Consider the following 17,336-nt stretch of genomic DNA (forward strand, 5'->3'; position numbering starts at 1 on the left):
TAGCCATGCTGGTTAAGTGTGCCTTGAATTCTAAATAAATCACACACAGTGTCACCAGCAACGCATCCCCACACCATCACACCTCCTCCTCAATGTTTCACGGTGGGAACCACACATGCGGCGGTCATCCGTTCATCTACTCTGCGTCTCACAAAGACACGGCGGTTGGAACCAAAAATCTCAAATTTGGACTCATCAGACCAAAGGACAGTTTTTCACCGGTTCTAATGTCCATTGCTCATGTTTCTTGGCCCAAGCAAGTCTTTTCTTCTTATTGGTGTTCTTTAGTAGTGGTTTCTTTGCAGCAATTTGGCCTGATTCACGCAGCCTCCTCTGAACAGTTGATGTTGAGATGTGTCTGTTACTAGAACTCTGTGAAGCATTTAGTTGGGCTGCATTTTGAGGCTAATAACTCTAGTGAACTTATCCTCTACAGCAGTTAACTCTGGGTCTTCCATTCCTGTGGCGGTCCTCAAGAGACAGTTTCATCATAGTGCTTGATGGTTTTTGCGACGGCACTTGGAGAAACTTTCAAAAGGTCTTTATGCGGATTGACTGACCTTCATGTCTTAAAGTAATGGAGTGTCATTTCTCTTTGCTTATTTGAACTGTTCTTGTCATACTATGGACTTGGTCTTTTACCAAATGGGGCTATCTTCTGTATACCGCCGCTACCTTGTCACAACAGAACTGATTGGCTCAAACACATTAAGGAAAGAAATTCCACAAATTAACTTTTAACAAGGCACACCTGTTAATTGAAATGCATTCCAGGTGACTAACTCATGAAGCTGGTTGAGAGAAAGCTGTCATCAAGGCAAAGGGTGGCTTTTTTGAAGAATCTCATAAAATATAATTTGATTTGTTTAACACTTTTGTGGTTACTACATGATTCCATATGTTATTTCAGTTTTGATGTCTTCACCATTATTCTACAACGTAGAAAATAGTAAAAATAAAGAAAAACCCTGGAATGAGTAGGTGCGTCCAAACTTTTGACTGCTACTGTACATCCTGCTAACCCTATACGCAAGGCTTGAGGTGTGGCCTGATCTTGGGTACAGTGGGTACGGTGAGCGGACCCCTACCCAAATGAGTGAGGCTGTGTCTTGAGAGGTGGTATCGCTGGTAAAATCTCTTGTCACACATGGTGCAACCATATGGCTTCACCCCTATACACACACAAGGGCATCAATACGTTACTTTGTGCCTCTTGTTAGTCTTCCACTATTAGGTTTACCATAAAGTTCAGACAAATACAGCACAACAGACAATATGCACCAAGTGCTGTTATCAACATTCTGCCTTCACACAACAGGACTGGTGTTGCCAACTTTTTGAGAGAAAGAAACCAGCTATTGGTAGCAGCACAATGTTATAAAATTGTAGATAAAGTAGACAATTGATTTCCATGATAACTTCAAAACACACATTTGTAAGGCATGTGATCATCATCAGCACAGTGAGTGTGTACGCTGCTGTTCTGACTAGGCCAAATCACTGCAGGAAAGTCACTTCATTTTTGAAAACTAACAGGTAAAATAATCCTTAAATAATGCTGAATTTACCTTAGCCACTTAGGTGGGGAAATGAGGGGGACTCAAAAGATCTAATGACTAGGGCAACGTTGCCAAGTTGGCAATACAGAGCAGGAGGTGTTTTCAGATCGTAGACATCTTTAACCGTTTCTGCAGGTTCCAATAACTGCCATTACACTAACACATCATAAACTGTCTGGATTTAAAATACACATACAATTTTGGAAGACATCACTACAACTGGGAGTTATTCCAATTTGAAACGTATTGAGGCATGATGTCCTGAGTGTTCAGTGATCATTTTTGGGACAATTAAGTTTCATGCATTTTTTTAAATCACTTAAATAAACCACACATCTCATCAACTGATGTAATCTGGTAGTAAAACTAGCCTTTCCAATCCTTAAGTGAAATTACATTATTTACTTTTTGGGGTATGAAACCTAACATGTAGAGAATATATTTCACCTACATTGCACTCAGAAAGTATTCACACACCTTGACTTCCTCCACATTTGGATGTGTTACAGCCTGAATTTAAAATGGATTTGTTATGGCAAGCCTAAATACATTCAGGAGTAAAAATGTGCTTCTCTCAGTACCCCACACATACAGATAATTGTAAGGCCCCTCAGTCGAGCAGTGAATTTCAAACAACCGCAAAAGACCAGGGAGGTTTTCCAATGCCTCGCAAAGAAGGGCACCTATTGGTAAAGATAGAGATAATATACAATGCACCCAGTCACCACAAAAATACAGGCATCCTTCCTAACTCCGCTGCCGGAGTGTAAGGAAACCGCTCAGAGATTTCACCAATGGTGACTTTTAAACAGTTCCAGAGTTTAATGGCTGTGATAGGAGAAAACTGAGAATGGATCAACATTGTACTCCACAATACAAACCTAATTGACAGAGTGAAAAGGAAGCCAGTACAGAATAAAAATACTTTAAAAAATGCATCCTGTTTGCAACAAGGCACTAAAGTAATACTGCAAAAAATGCAGCAAAGCAATTCACTTTTTGTCCTGAATACAAAGTGTTGCTTGGGACAAATCCAATAAAATATTACTGAGTACCACTCTCCATATTTTCAATCATAGTGGTGGCTGCATCATGTTATGGTTATGCTTGTAATAGTTAAGGAATGGGGAGTTTTTTTAGGATAGAAAAGAAACAGAATGGAGCTAAGCACAGGCAACATCCTACAGGAAACCTGGTTGTCTGCTTTCCACCAGACACTGGGCGATGAATTCACCTTTCAGCAGGACAATAACCTACAACAAGGCCAAATCTACACTGGTGCTGCTTACCAAGAAGACAGTGAATGGCAGAGTTACAGTTTTGACTTAAATCTACTTGAAAAATCTATGGCAAGACCTGAAAATGATTGTCTAGAAATTAACAACCAATTTGACAGAGTTAGAATAATTTTTTAAGAAAGGGACAAATTTGCACAATCCAGGTGTGTAAAGCTCAGACTTACCCAGAAACACTCAGCTGTAATCGCTGCCAAAGGTGCTTCTACAAAGTATTGACTCAGGGTTGTGAATACTTACATAAATTAGATATCAGTATTTTATTTTGAATAAATCTGCAAACATGTTTTAACTTTGTCATTATGGGGTATATTGTGTGTAGATGGGCAAGAAAATCTATAAATCCATTTTGAATTTAGGCTGTTACACAAAATGTGGAATAATTCAAGGTGTATGAATACTTTGAAGGCAATGAGTACATTCCTTTGAGCACGACTAGCATATAAATTCTGCCAACCCTGTATACTGGGGTTCAGGTGTAGCCTGATCTTGGGTAAGGTGGGTACGGTGAGCGGACCCATACCCAAATGAGTGAGGCTGTGTCTTGCCAGGAGGTAACGCTGGTAAAACCGCTTGTCACACATGGTGCAACCGTACGGCTTCACCCCTATACACACACACACACACACACACACACACACACAAGAATATCAATACATTACTGTAATGCCTCACACTCCATATTGAAATCTTCCAATATTAGGTTTACCATAAACATCAGGCACAATAACAGCTGGACTGACAATATGCACTAAGTGCTGTTATTGTCAACATTCTGCCTTCACGCAACAGGGCCGGTGTTGCCAACTTATTGGGAGGAAAAAAGCTATTGTCTACACATTTTGTCACTAGAAGTTATTAGACTACACAAATTTTCAAGGCATGTGATCATCACAGTTTTCAGAAATTTGCGACAGGCTGAGGCAAACGCTCTTGAGAATGCTTTAAATAATTGCTGAATTTGTCCCGACTCTTAGTCACTTTCAGGGGTCCAAAATGTTGCTAGATCTAGTGACTAGTGCAAAGTGGCCAAGTTGGCAATACTGAGCAGGATTGGGTGTTTTCAGATTGTAGACAGCTTTAACCATTTCTGCAGTTTCCAATAACATCCAATCCAATAACAATTATCATAACTGTCTGGCTTGAAAACACAAAAATGTTTGGAAGACATCTCCACAACTAAGTTTTTTATCTTATTGGTGCATGAGTTACGGAGTGGTCAATGTACTTGTTATTTTGCCAATTTCTTGGGGAGACATTTTGCACACATCCCATGAGCTGATGTCATCTGGTGGTAATATTAGCCTAACATTAGCTTCATTCTCAAGGGTAATTACATAAACATAACTTACAAAATAATATATATTCACCAATACATTTCTTTGTGCACGACTAGCGTATAAATCCTGCCAACCCTGTATACTAGGATTTGTGTGTCCTGATCTTTAAGGGATGGTTCACCCAAATTGCAAAATTACCTTGGTTTCCGTACCCTGTAAGCGTTCTATGGACAAGGTACAGCAGCAACCAATGCTTTGGTTTTATTTCCCTGGCACTTGTAGTTACAGTTTTGTTCCATCGTTGCAACTGCCATACAGACGACTCAGGAGAGGCGAAGGTTGAGAGCCATGCGTCCCCTGAAACATGACCCTGCCAAGCCGCACTGCTTCTTGACACTGCTCGCTTAACCCGGAAGCCATGTGTCGGAGGAAACACCGTTCAACTGGCGACCCTGTCAGTGTGCATGTGCCTGGCCTGTCACAGGAGCCCCTAGAGCACTATGGGACAAGGACATCCCGGCCAGCCAAACCATCCCCTAACCCAGACAACGCTGGGCCAATTGTGCGCTGCTTCATGGATCTCCCGGTCGCAACACATCCCGGGATCGAACACAGATCTGTAGTAAAGCCTCAAGCACTGCAGTGGCTTAGACCGATGCGCCACTCGTGAGGCCCGCAAAATGCTACTATTTATAGCACAAATCCCATTCAAGTCATGGTACCGATATTAGCATTTCACACATCCAAATCATCCAAAAGTGACAAAAATGTATTGTGAAGCTCGGTCACGTCGATGATTTGAACATGCGTGAAAATGCTAATATCGGTACCATGATTTTAATGTGATTTATGCCACAAATGCTTAAACTTCAGTATTTGGACAGTGCAAGGGAAACTAAACCAAAGCATGTACTGCTGTCATAACTTGTCCGTAGACCACTTACAGGGTAAGGAAACCAATGTCATTTTGTAATTTGGGTGAACTATCCCTTTAATGGCAGAAGTACGGTGAGCAGAACCATACCCATATGTGTGACGCTGTGTCTCGCCAGGTGGTGGCGCTGATAAAACCTCTTGTCACACATGGTGCAACCATACGGCTTCACTCCTATACACAAAGAATGTTTTATTATTTTTCTGTTTCACACTCCATCATTCAAAGATGTGTGAATCTATTGAATAGCATGTATATGACTTTATACTTAATTGATTGTTTATTAATCACTGTTGTAAACCTATGCAATTATAACAGGATTAACACTGAAAATGTCATTACACCGCCACTTCGATAACTCGCGGTGGTCGTTGGAGTCGAACAAAGCACACGTTTTTTTTGTTTTACGTGGGAATTGGGGCTGAGCAATAAAACGTTATCTGTACAGAACTCACTTTTAAAATGGTAGAAAATATAGGGCTTTCCGTCCACTGGGTTCAGAATGTAAACGTGAACTTGTCATCAAGTGTGATTTCTCTCATACCTAAAACACCACTTGACACAGAATACAAGAGAGCTAATAATAAACACAGCGTGTTATCAACGTGCTGCTTTCACGCAGCAGAATGGACCCGTTTTTGGATGGTAGAATTACTTTAACTACTTTTTGTTAAGGTTACAAGAAAAAAATGATGATAACACCTGCTCAATTGAAATAGTCTCGGGTTGAAACCAGAAGAGAATTTGGAAGAGATCTGAATCCGCATGCTATTGAGGTGCGAGTTATCGAACAGTCGGTGTAGTTGTTTTCCCCAAAATAGCAAAACACATCACATGAGCTGATGACATCATCTGGTAGTAATAAGCCCTTGTCCTTAGGAGAAATGGAATTATGGACGTTTTGATTATCAAACCTAACATGCAAACATTTCACCAACAGCCTTAATGACATACCCATGTGTGTGACGCTGTGTCTCGCCAGGTGGTGGCGCTGAAAAAACCTCTTGTCACACATGGTGCAAGCGTACGGCTTCACCCCTATACACACAGAACAATTCATTACTTTGGTTCTCAGAATTCATCCACTGAAGTCTTCCAATATTATGTGTATTCAGTTAAACTAAATTAATTGTTTAAAAGCCACTGCTGTCCATACAAACTTATGGGAAATATCCAACCTATCCGCAAATAATATAATATAATATATATCTTATCTACACATTTCTTTGTGCATGACTTGCATATAAATCCTGCAAACCCTGTATACTAAGGTTCAGGTGTAGCCTGATCTTAAAGACATGGGTACGGTGAACGGACCCATACCCATATGAGTGATGCTGTGTCTCCGCAGGTGGTGGCGCTGAAAAAACCTCTTGTCACACATGGTGCAAGCGAACGGCTTCACCCCTATACACACAGAACAGCATTATGTTAAAGCTGCACTCTCCATCGATTGAAGTGTTCCATATTAAGTTCAGGTATATACCAGATCTTCTGAGCTTTGAGAATATGTATACTAAGGTTCAGGTGTAGCCTGATCTTAATGATGTGGGTACGGTGAGCGGACCCATACCCATATGAGTGATGCTGTGTCTCCGCAGGCGGTGGCGCTCAAAAAACCTCTTGTCACACATGGTGCAAGCATACGGCTTCACCCCTACACACACACACACACACACACACAACAGCAGATTATTTTGTGTCTCACTGTCCATCGATTGAAGTCTTCCAATATTAAGTTCAGGCATATACATTTATACTACATTGATTTCGTATAAAAATCACTGATGTCAATAACCTTCAGGGTATTCACCCTGAGGAATCTAAATACTCCACCACCTCAATAGCGTGCGGTTTTGGGTTTTTTTAATCAAAAAGGTGTTGACAAGGTGCAAGAATTAAGGGTGGCCAATAAAATGTAGAAAGTAAGAAATTGATGACAAGTTTGTGATCTTTTACCATTAACTTCACACCAAATACAGTACGATAACAATATGTACCTAGCTGTGTTATTGTTATCAACATGCTAATTTCAAGCAGAAGGATTGAGTGTTTTTAAAGGTGTTTCTTTGAGATGCAAGAAAACCAATTATGGTAACACTTGCTCAATTCAAATATTATTGAGTTAGTGTTTAAACCTCGCCAACCCTGTATACTGGGGTTCAGGTGTAGCCTGATCTTAAAGACATGGGTACGGTGAACGGACCCATACCCATATGAGTGATGCTGTGTCTCCGCAGGTGGTGGCGCTGAAAAAACCTCTTGTCACACATGGTGCAAGCGAACGGCTTCACCGCTGTACACACAGAACATACAAAATGTTTTTATGTCTCACTCTCCATTGACTGAGGTCTTCCAAAATTAAGCTTAGGCATATACATTTATACTAAATAGATTTTGATAAACCACTGATGTCAATGGTGGTGTGTTTGACTGGTCCTCAGAATTTCCTATTTCCCAGTTGGTGAAGTCGTCGTTATGACATGAGTGCGTTCAAGTGCTATTGAAGTCGGCGCTCACAATTCTTCAACCAATGAGGTTAAAGCTTGTTGGCGAAGAACCAATGTTGCTAGCTTGCTTACATTGACAATGTGTCAAACTAGCTACATTGTAAATGGCTTTGTTTTAACATATTTTGGTCTAAAACAAAACATTTAGGGCCCAAGTTTCCCAACTAACAATTTGGAGTGTCATTCAAGTGGGTATTTCAGAGTCCGGACCTCATATTTTCAGATTTCCAACAGCACTCGAACGCACCATAACTTCTAGGGTATTCACCCTGAAGAATACGATTTCACTACCACCTCAATAGCTTGCATTTTTGGGGTCTATCAAAAAAGTAAGGTGCGCAAATTAAGGATGGCCAATTAAACATAATTCGATTAGGATGAGACAATTTTACAAGGCGTCCATCCACGGAGCTGAGAATGAAAGAAATTGCACTTGGATGATGAGAAGTTCATGATCTAATACCATAAACTACACCACATTCAGTACCATCAACAATTTATCAATAGTGCAACATTCTTATCAACATGCTGCTTTCAAACAGCAGAATTTAAGGTTTTCAGTTGGTAGCCCCTCTTAACATCCCTAGAACCATGATTTATCCAACAATCTAAAATGTCATTTCATCATAAACAAATTCTTGGCCATCCTTGATTCACGCAGTAGCTAGCACATAGGCTAAACCCTTCCAACCCTGTATACTGAGGTTCAGGTGTGGATTAATGACATGGGTACGGTGAAGGGACCCATACCCATATGAGTGACGCTGTGTCTCCGCAGGTGGTCTCGCTGGAAAAACCTCTTGTCACACATGGTGCAAGCGTACGGCTTCACCCCTATACACACAGAACATTATTATTTTATGCCGCACTCTTTATAAATTGAAGTGTTCCAATATTAAGTTCAGGCATATACATCATCATAAATTGATAGCTTATAAAACCCTGATGTTGATCGATGCGATGACTTCCTTGCTATTCATCCTGAAGAATCTGATTACACTACCAACTCAAAAGCTTGCGGTTTTGGGGGTTAATCAAAAAGGTGTCGGTATGGTGAGCAAATGTAGGATTGGCCAATGAAACATAATTCGTTTATGATGAACCACAATTTACAAGGCGTCCATCCACAGACTTCAGATTGAAGGAAACTGCACTTAATGATACAACACAGTAGATGAACTGATGAGATTATCTGCTGGCAGTTCAAGGCTTTCTTAAAGTGCTCAATTTACAAAGTTGCGAAAAGAACGTGGTTTTAGTGGCAGTTTATGACCTAGTGCTACTGGGAACTTCGCAAGTACAACATAGCAATGATGCAATATTACAGTTTATCAAAGGAGTTAACTTGTAAAGGACTGCAAATCACAATCATTATGTATAGAAATGCCAGCCTTTAGTCATCACTACTCCAGCATGTCTGGAAAATGTAATATATTGTACTTTTTATTTAACCTTTAACTAATTTATCATAAATAACTGATCAAATCAACTGCTATTTTTGCAAAGTCTTACATCTTTATTGAACGTGTGCCTGTGACATTTTTACTAACATCCTTTACTAGCTTGTATATGTGTGATAGGTACGGTGAGCGGACTGTACCCGTATGTTTGAGGCTGTGTCTTGTCAGGTGGTAGCGCTGAACAAACCTCATGTTACACAGGGTGCAAGCGTAAGGTTTCACACCTAAACCCACAGAGCATCAATACATCATTTCAGAGCCTCGAATTTTAGGTTTAGGTATGAATATACTTGGATGTTAAATTGATTGGTAGTTAACCACTATACTTGCCATAATGTACTCGCGATTAACAAATCTTTAAAAAATGTTTCCCCCAATGAAGTGAGATATTTTTAAATGTGTTTTTCAAAGCTTTTGTCCACAACACATCCCATGAGCTGATGATGTCACCTGGTGGCAAAACTAACCCTTCTCATCCTTAAGGGACATTTTATTATGGACTTTGATTGATATCAAACCTGCAAATAAAATTGTGCTCATCTTTTTTTGTAGATAAAACCTGCCAACCCTGTATACTAGGGTTCAATTACAGGGATACAGTGAGCAGGTGCATACCCATATGAGTGAGGCTGTGTCTTGCCAGGTGGTAGCGCTGGAAGAACCTCTTGTCACACATGGTGCAACCAAATGGCTTCACCCCTATACACACAGAGCACCAACTTCAGTATAAAAAAGGTCAACTGCCAAAAATGATCGATCTTAACTTTACTATAGCTCAATAAGCTTAACAAAGTTTTGGTCTTGTTCACCAGACAATTTACTTCGACAGAAAATCTTGTTTCAGTGGTTGGCCAAAAAGGTGCAATCTACTAATCCAAATTGGGACACGATTTCAGTGCCCAATGAGTAGGCCATATTGGGCCATTTCTATTTTCAAAGGGTAATGCTAAGAAAGGTAGTGCCTTAATACACTGCAATAATACACCACAAAACAACTGTTGTAGCCTAAGCGTGGCTACTCGCTGCCAATGGTTTAGCTAATAACAATTGCAATTTCCGAGTCAGGTTAGAATTTTGGGGAAAATACTGGCTTCACGTCATGCTGATCATATGAACATTAGATGTGAAAATTTTAGGCAGTTGGTACATATTTAAACATCACACACATTCACACAACCATGAGATTTTTGCCATGCTATTGTGACATCTCAAACTCCTGAAGCCGTCCGATTCTCATGCTACAATCCTGAAATCCTTAAAAGGTAGGGCTGGGCGATATGGCCAAAATATCATATATTTTTCACATGACGGCATTTTAAGTTTTGAATAATAACAATTGTAAATGTTTTATGAGTACCTAAACTGAACAAAAATATAAAACGCAACATGTAAAGTGTTGGTCCCATGTTTCATAAGCTAAAATAAAATATCCTAGAAATGTTCCATATGTTCAAAGCTTATTTCTCCCAAATTTTGTGCACAAATTTGTTTACATCCCTGTTACTGAGAATTTCTCCTTTGCCAAGATAATCCATCCACCTGACAGGTGTGGCATATCAAGAAGCTGATTAAACAGCATAATCATAAACCAGGTGCACCTTGTGCTGGGGACAATAAAAGGCCATTCTAAAATGTGTAGATGTCACAACACAATGCCACAGACGTGTCAAGCTGAGGGAGCGTGAAATTGGCATACTGACTGCAGGAATGTCCACCAGAAAATGTAATGTTCATTTCTCTACCATAAGCCGCCTCTAACGTCGTATTAGAGAATTTGGTAGTACGTCCAATGGCCTCACAACCGCAGACCACGAGTAACCATGCCAGCCCAGGACCTACACCTGGCTTCTTTACCTGCGGGATCTTCTGAGACCAGCCACCCAGACAGCTGGACAGCTGTTGTCTGTAATAAAGCCCTTTTGTAGGGAAGAACTGGGCATGGCTCCCCAGCAGGTGGGCCTATGCCTTCCCATGCACACCTATGGCTGCGCCCCTCCCCAGTGATGTGAAATCCATAGATTAGGGCCTAATGAATTCATTTCAATTGACTGATTTCCTTATACGAACTCTAACTCAGTAAAATTGTTGTATGATGCGTTTATATTTTTGTTCAGTATAGTTCATGACCCTAGGGTGAAAACGCATACGTGATTTCAATGGGCTTTTCGCTATTCTTATTGTTTTGTACTGTTGAATCCAATAAAAATCATTTAATTTCTGCATTTTTGTTATAATTTCCACTGTGCCATGCAGGGCTGCATGATATGGGCAAAAAAAACAAAGCCTAGTTAATTGGTGAACTGTTGGAATCATGGAAATAGAATGAATGTTCTAATTATATAGTTAGAATATAGTGGGAAGCACCTTGAATACATTGTTGATTAACATGACAAAGAATGAATAAACCAGCGAGGAATTATTGACAGGGTAGGAACCAGCCAGCTAACTAGCTATATTAGTATTAGCGGCTAACAAGATTTATTTTAGTCACAACTTGCTATGAAAAGACAAACTAGCAGACAGTTTGTTTATCTTACTGTCAGTAAACTACTAAGTGAAATTAGAGAATCCTTGTGGAAAGCAGCATGTCACCAACATCTTGTTTCATCCATTTAACCATGCAGACTGCAGTGCTAAGTGAACGGCAAGAAAGTGCTTGTGACTCAGTGGTCTCTCTCGAGTGACAGGGGGCAGGGCTTAGTGTGGAAAGCGTAATGCAGCAGGAGGGAGAAAGACGACTAAAGTAGCAAAACGGTGTAAACACGCGCTGGGAGTTGCGTATTACATTTAACAAACCAAACTTCGAAAAATAGTTATATTAGGTAAAGTAAAAACCCAAAACAGGGCCGTGCATCAATACCGGTATATAGTAAAATACAGTATACCGCCCAGCCCTACATCAAAGATGGCTCCATAGGACATTTTTGGAAAGACTGATGTAGCCAGCCTAAAGTTTTGGCTCTTAGCCAGACCCTAGCTCAACTCCAACATGGGGGTTTAAAGATTTTATATCAGACCTGGGGCGTGATTAAATGGGTTCATTTCACTAACAAGTCTAATTTCTAAACATGATATGATGCTGATTAACTAATGCTGTGCAATGATTTGAGGGTTGGAGAAGAATCCATCATAGTCCTCTAAACTGGCTACCTTGGAAATCTTTTGCCTACGTAGAACAATATTCAACATCTTTCTCTCAGAAAACCTGTTCTGAAAGGAAACATGGCTAAGCATAAATGCAGTCTAATTTCTAAATAAAATGCCTTTAACAATACAAATTCGAGTTTGTTGCAGCAATATGTATAAATTAAATTCCATTATACCCCAACATCACATGGGGGGAGGACTCATTTAACCACAATGCAGTGGGGCTCATGCATGGCATCTGAGGCCAGATTGAAGCGAGAGGGAGGGATTCAAAGTGAGGTCACATACCGGTATGAGTGAGGCTGTGTCTCTCCAGTTGATAACGCTGAATAAACCTCATGTCACACATGGAACAAGCATACGGCTTCACTCCTAAACACACAGAGCATACAAATAAATATTAGCCATCTTTCTGTTGCAGTTTTATTCTATACATTTGCATGCTCGATTTCCTGCTTTACATCTTAAATAGTATAAACAAATCACTTACAATGAAAAACCATACTTCGATAAAGAGTGTCCTTACCCTTAAGAGTACTAGCAATTACATTCCTCATATCATACTATGCTTTTCTCTAAAGTTAAAAAACAATGTCATCTGGTGATAATCTCTCCCCTTGTTACAGTCAATTATGAGGAACTTGGTTAGAGATCACTGACCAAAAATGTAAAAAATGAAACACATTCTTAATACATAATGACATCACTCTAATATTTGATAACGTGGGGATTTTTCTTTTTAGTGGACAGTAGTTTCCAACAAAGCCTCTTTATTCCATTCACAGATTGAGAAGAGGAAGGGTTTACCAACACAAGGACATTCAACAATGAATTTTCTGTCTAACTTAGCAGTCTAACCATACAAATATTCATAAATGAATAATTTAGCGTGAGCAGCTCCGGTAAAAAAGTACTGAGAGTAAGATGGTAAATGAGCAGACTCATACCCGTATGAGTGAGGCCGTGTCTCGCCAGGTGGTAACGCTGGAAGAACCTCATGTCACACATGGAACAAGCGTACGGCTTCACCCCTATACACACACAGAGCACCAGTCAATACACCCCTATACACACACAGAGCACCAAACTTTAGAATAAATCTAAACCAAGAGTGTACCTGCACCAGTCATGTGAATATAGAAAGGCTTGTTTTAAGAACATCATGCATGTGTTAACTAGGTTTGTATTGTGCCAGACACCAATATATGTATAAAAAAAGTTGGAACTCAGTGGCCTAGTAAAGATAGAGGTTTTAAAGTAGTGGCAGCGGCGCAACTTGTCCAAATAACTTCTATAAACCACTTCTTGGTCTCCATCTGTAGCCAACATATGTGAGATGGGTACGGTGAGAGGACCCATACCCGTATGTTTGAGGCTGTGTCTTGCCAGGTGGTAACGCTGGAAAAACCTCATGTCACACATGGAACAAGCGTACGGCTTCACCCCTATACACACACAGAGCACCAGTCAATACACCCCTATACACACACAGAGCACCAGTCAATACACCCCTATACACACACAGAGCACCAGTCAATACACCCCTATACACACACACAGAGCACCAACTTCAGAAAAGTCTGCATCTTGCCCTTTGATAAGCTAGAGTCCTTTACACACACAAAGAAAGCCAGACATGCCAGAACATTGGCAGCAATTAAACATCACAGCCATGCAAACTTGCACTGACAAAAGTGTTCAACACAGTTGATATACATTCAAAATATGTAAATGGCTATAAAGCAATCTTAAACAAATCACGAGCATACCTCAGTCATTTCAGTATAGAAATATAGCTAATTAATGCACTCTCACTAAAGGGTTGGTTGGGCAATTTACAACGATATTGCCAAGATACTAATCCAGTGAATCCAGAGATATTAACTGAAAGCCAAAAATTGTTTCTTAAACTTTAGTTTGTTGAGGCTACACGCCAGTCTACGCAAGAACATAAGGAACCTGTGAATTGGTGCTTAAGCGCAGCATCAGTGTTTCCAGCCCATTGTAAAAAAAAAAATGGTTTAAAGGGCATGGTGTGCAGACTCATACCCGTATGAGTGAGGCTGTGTCTCGCCAGATGGTAACGCTGGAAGAACCTCATGTCACACATGTTGCAAGCGTATGGCTTCACCCCTATACACAAAGAACATCAATATCTTAGCTAGCCGCCGCCGTCTTGGTTTAAAAAAAAATCCACCAAGTTGTCACTGTGATGTCAAGCCTTGTAAGAGAATATACTTTTCTAGCATGATAATAGTATAATGGCTTTCAGCTACAGAACTCTATCTGAAGACACTAAATAATAGAATTTGACAAATACATGGAAGATTGATTTAAAATCATGAAGTATAGTACAAAGCGCCTGAGACTACCAAGATTTAAAAAAATTATACCCAAACTTGAGTTTATGGTCATGTAAAGTACCAGTCAAAAGTTTGGACCCACCTACTCATTCCAGGGTTATTCTTTATTTCAACATTGTTCAATAATAGTGAAGACATAAAAACTGTGAAATAACACACATGGAATCATGCAGTAACCAAAAAAGATTATTCTACAATGTAGAAAATTCAAGGAAAAACCTTGAATGAGTAGGTGTCCAAACTTTTGACTGGTACTGTATGTTAACTCACTTCATTGGGGAAACCTGGTTAGCACTACACTGTTACTCTATGAGGGCTATGGTGATGGGGTGCCTACCCGTATGAGTGAGGCTGTGTCTCGCCAGGTGGTAACGCTGGAAGAATCTCATGTCACACATGTTGCAAGCATACGGCTTCACCCCTATACACACACACGCAGAGTAACAATATATTAGCTAGTGCTCTTATTATATAAAGTGGAACACATACCAATTCCCAAATTACGAGCATACATTTCATTAAAATGTAAGGACTGATTAGGTATACTGCTAGATGTGTAATGTTTGTTGCTATAGTGAGCAATTACTTCCCGATTAAGTCTTAACCTTTGGAGACAAACAATCAGGCATGCATTTAAGGTAAAAACAAAATGTTATTATACCCAATCAAGTTCAATTAACAAAAGCCAAAAGGTCAATTTGGGTTCAACAGCAACAAACGTCAGAATTCTACCACAAAAACGTTAGCTATAAATTAGGAAGTTAACGCTCACATCAAAATAAGTTATATGGCTAAGAACTTGTTTTTATCTACAAAACGTAGAAAATAATCATCAGCCACAATCTGTACCAACTTCAAGCCATTATCAATTACATTTGAGCTATCTAGCCAATGAACAACTACCAGTAAATCATGTACAAGGCTTAGACATCGAGAGAGAGTGAGAGACCATTCCCTCTGTGGGCAAGAGACAGACTTTTTCCACATAAGTCTAATAGTTTCAAACATTTTAAGTGTCAGAATGGTCAAATACATAACTATATAGTATGTCTGCATTTCTACCCACACTACATGGCCAAAAGTATGTGGAAACCTGCTTGTCGAACATCTCATTCCAAAATCATGGGCATTAACATATAGAGTTGCTGCCCCTTTGCTGCTATAACAGCCACCACTCTTCTGGGAAGGATTTCCACTAGATGTTGGAACATTGGAAGCAAGTCCCCGCAGCATTCAGCCACAATAGTATTAGTGAGGTCGGGCACAGATGTTGGGCGATTAAGCCTGGCTCGCAGTCTGCGTTCCAATTCATCCCAAAGGTGTTCGATGGGGTTGAGGTCAGGGCTCTGTGCAGGCCAGTCAAGTTCTTCCACAACAATCTCAACAAACCATTTCTGTATGGACCTCACTTTTTGCATGGTGGCATTGTCATGCTGAAACAGGAAACAACCTTCCCTAAACTGTTGCCACAAAGTTGGAAGCACAGAATCGTCTAGAATGACATTGTATGCGGCAGCATTAAGATTTCCTGGAACTAAGGGGCCTAGTCCGAACCATGAAAAACAGCCCCGGACCATTATTCCTCCTCCACCAAACTTTACAGTTGGCACTATGCAGTCGGGCAGGTAGCCTTTTCCTGGCATCAGCCAAACCCAGATTCGTCTGTCAGACAGTGAGGAGTGATTCATCACTCCAGAGAAGGCGTTTCAACTGCTCCAGAGTCCAATGGCGGCGACACTTCAGCCGACACTTGGCATTGCGCATGGTGATCTTAGGCTTGTGTGCAGCTGCTCGGTGATGGAAACTAATTTCATGAAGCTCCCGACTAACAGTTCTTGTGCTGACGTTGCTTCCAGAGGCAGTTTGTAACTCGATAATGAGTGTTGCAACTAAGGACAGATGATTGTTGCGCGTTACGCGCTTCAGCACTCTTCGGTTTTGATCTGTGAGCTTGTATGGCCTACCAATTCGCGGCTGAGCCATTGTAGCGCCTACGCGTTTCCACTTCACAAAAAAACACTTACAGTTGACCGGGACAGCTCTAGAAGGGCAGGAATTTGACAAATGTCCTTATTGGACAGGTGGCATCCTATAACGATTCCACGTTGAGCGTCACCGAGCTCTTCAGTAATGATCACTCTACTGTCAATGTTCGTCTATGGAGATTGCATGGCTGTGTGCTGGATTTGATACACTTGTCAGTAATGAGTGTGGCTGAAATAGTATAATCCTCTAATTTCAATGGGTGGACACATACTTTTGGCCATGTAGTGTATATGAATGCCACAATTTTTGTCCTAGCATAAAGATTTGTCTCGTCGTGAGCTCCTGAGGCTGGCAGACTCACGTAAGATTTACATATTTATTTTACACTCAATACATTTCTACTGAGAGGCTGCTCTATGACAAAACAGGAGTAAAATGGGTCGCTTGTTTTATGTGAGATGGGTATGGAAAGAGGACTCATACCCGTATGAGTGAGGCTGTGTCTCTCCAGGTGGTAACGCTGGAAAAACCTCATGTCACACATGGAACAAGCGTACGGCTTCACCCCTATACACACAGAGCATAAAAATATTAGCTATTCAATCTGCACAGAATGAAAAAAGGTTTTATACCAATTGCAAATTTGTGTCAATTCAAATTAGAGTAAGATTGTTTAGATTTACAAGGATAAACATATGGCCAAATGAACACACACAATACTTGACACTAACCAGGTTCCATCCTACCTTTTTATTCGCGTAAAGTCAGATAAATATCCTAACAGGCCTAATGGAAACATGCT

General features: G+C 40.4%; 1 protein-coding gene across 50 annotated transcripts in view; it reads right to left on the bottom strand.

Moving 5' to 3' along the window:
* Positions 1–17,336, bottom strand: part of LOC106583293 (uncharacterized) — a 38,406-nt gene that overhangs the window by 7,120 nt on the left and 13,950 nt on the right. For 6 of the 50 annotated variants that reach the window (XM_082967525.1, XM_045705544.2, XM_045705528.2 and 3 more), the window contains 16 exons: positions 17,018–17,101; positions 14,886–14,969; positions 14,235–14,318; positions 13,547–13,630; positions 13,133–13,216; positions 12,474–12,557; positions 9,654–9,737; positions 9,179–9,262; positions 8,329–8,412; positions 7,281–7,364; positions 6,642–6,725; positions 6,392–6,475; positions 6,023–6,106; positions 5,159–5,242; positions 3,378–3,461; positions 1,089–1,172 (listed from right to left, as the gene is read on the bottom strand). In XM_082967525.1, coding sequence (XP_082823651.1) covers positions 1,089–1,172; positions 3,378–3,461; positions 5,159–5,242; positions 6,023–6,106; positions 6,392–6,475; positions 6,642–6,725; positions 7,281–7,364; positions 8,329–8,412; positions 9,179–9,262; positions 9,654–9,737; positions 12,474–12,557; positions 13,133–13,216; positions 13,547–13,630; positions 14,235–14,318; positions 14,886–14,969; positions 17,018–17,101 — 1,344 coding nt within the window. The remainder of the gene's footprint in view (positions 1–1,088; positions 1,173–3,377; positions 3,462–5,158; positions 5,243–6,022; positions 6,107–6,391; positions 6,476–6,641; positions 6,726–7,280; positions 7,365–8,328; positions 8,413–9,178; positions 9,263–9,653; positions 9,738–12,473; positions 12,558–13,132; positions 13,217–13,546; positions 13,631–14,234; positions 14,319–14,885; positions 14,970–17,017; positions 17,102–17,336) is intronic. The other 44 variants (XM_045705553.2, XM_045705543.2, XM_045705546.2 and 41 more) reach the window with 32 other exon arrangements.

This window comes from Salmo salar, chromosome 22 (assembly GCF_965601325.2).
Source record: "Salmo salar chromosome 22, fSalSal1, whole genome shotgun sequence".
NCBI lineage: Eukaryota > Metazoa > Chordata > Actinopteri > Salmoniformes > Salmonidae > Salmo > Salmo salar.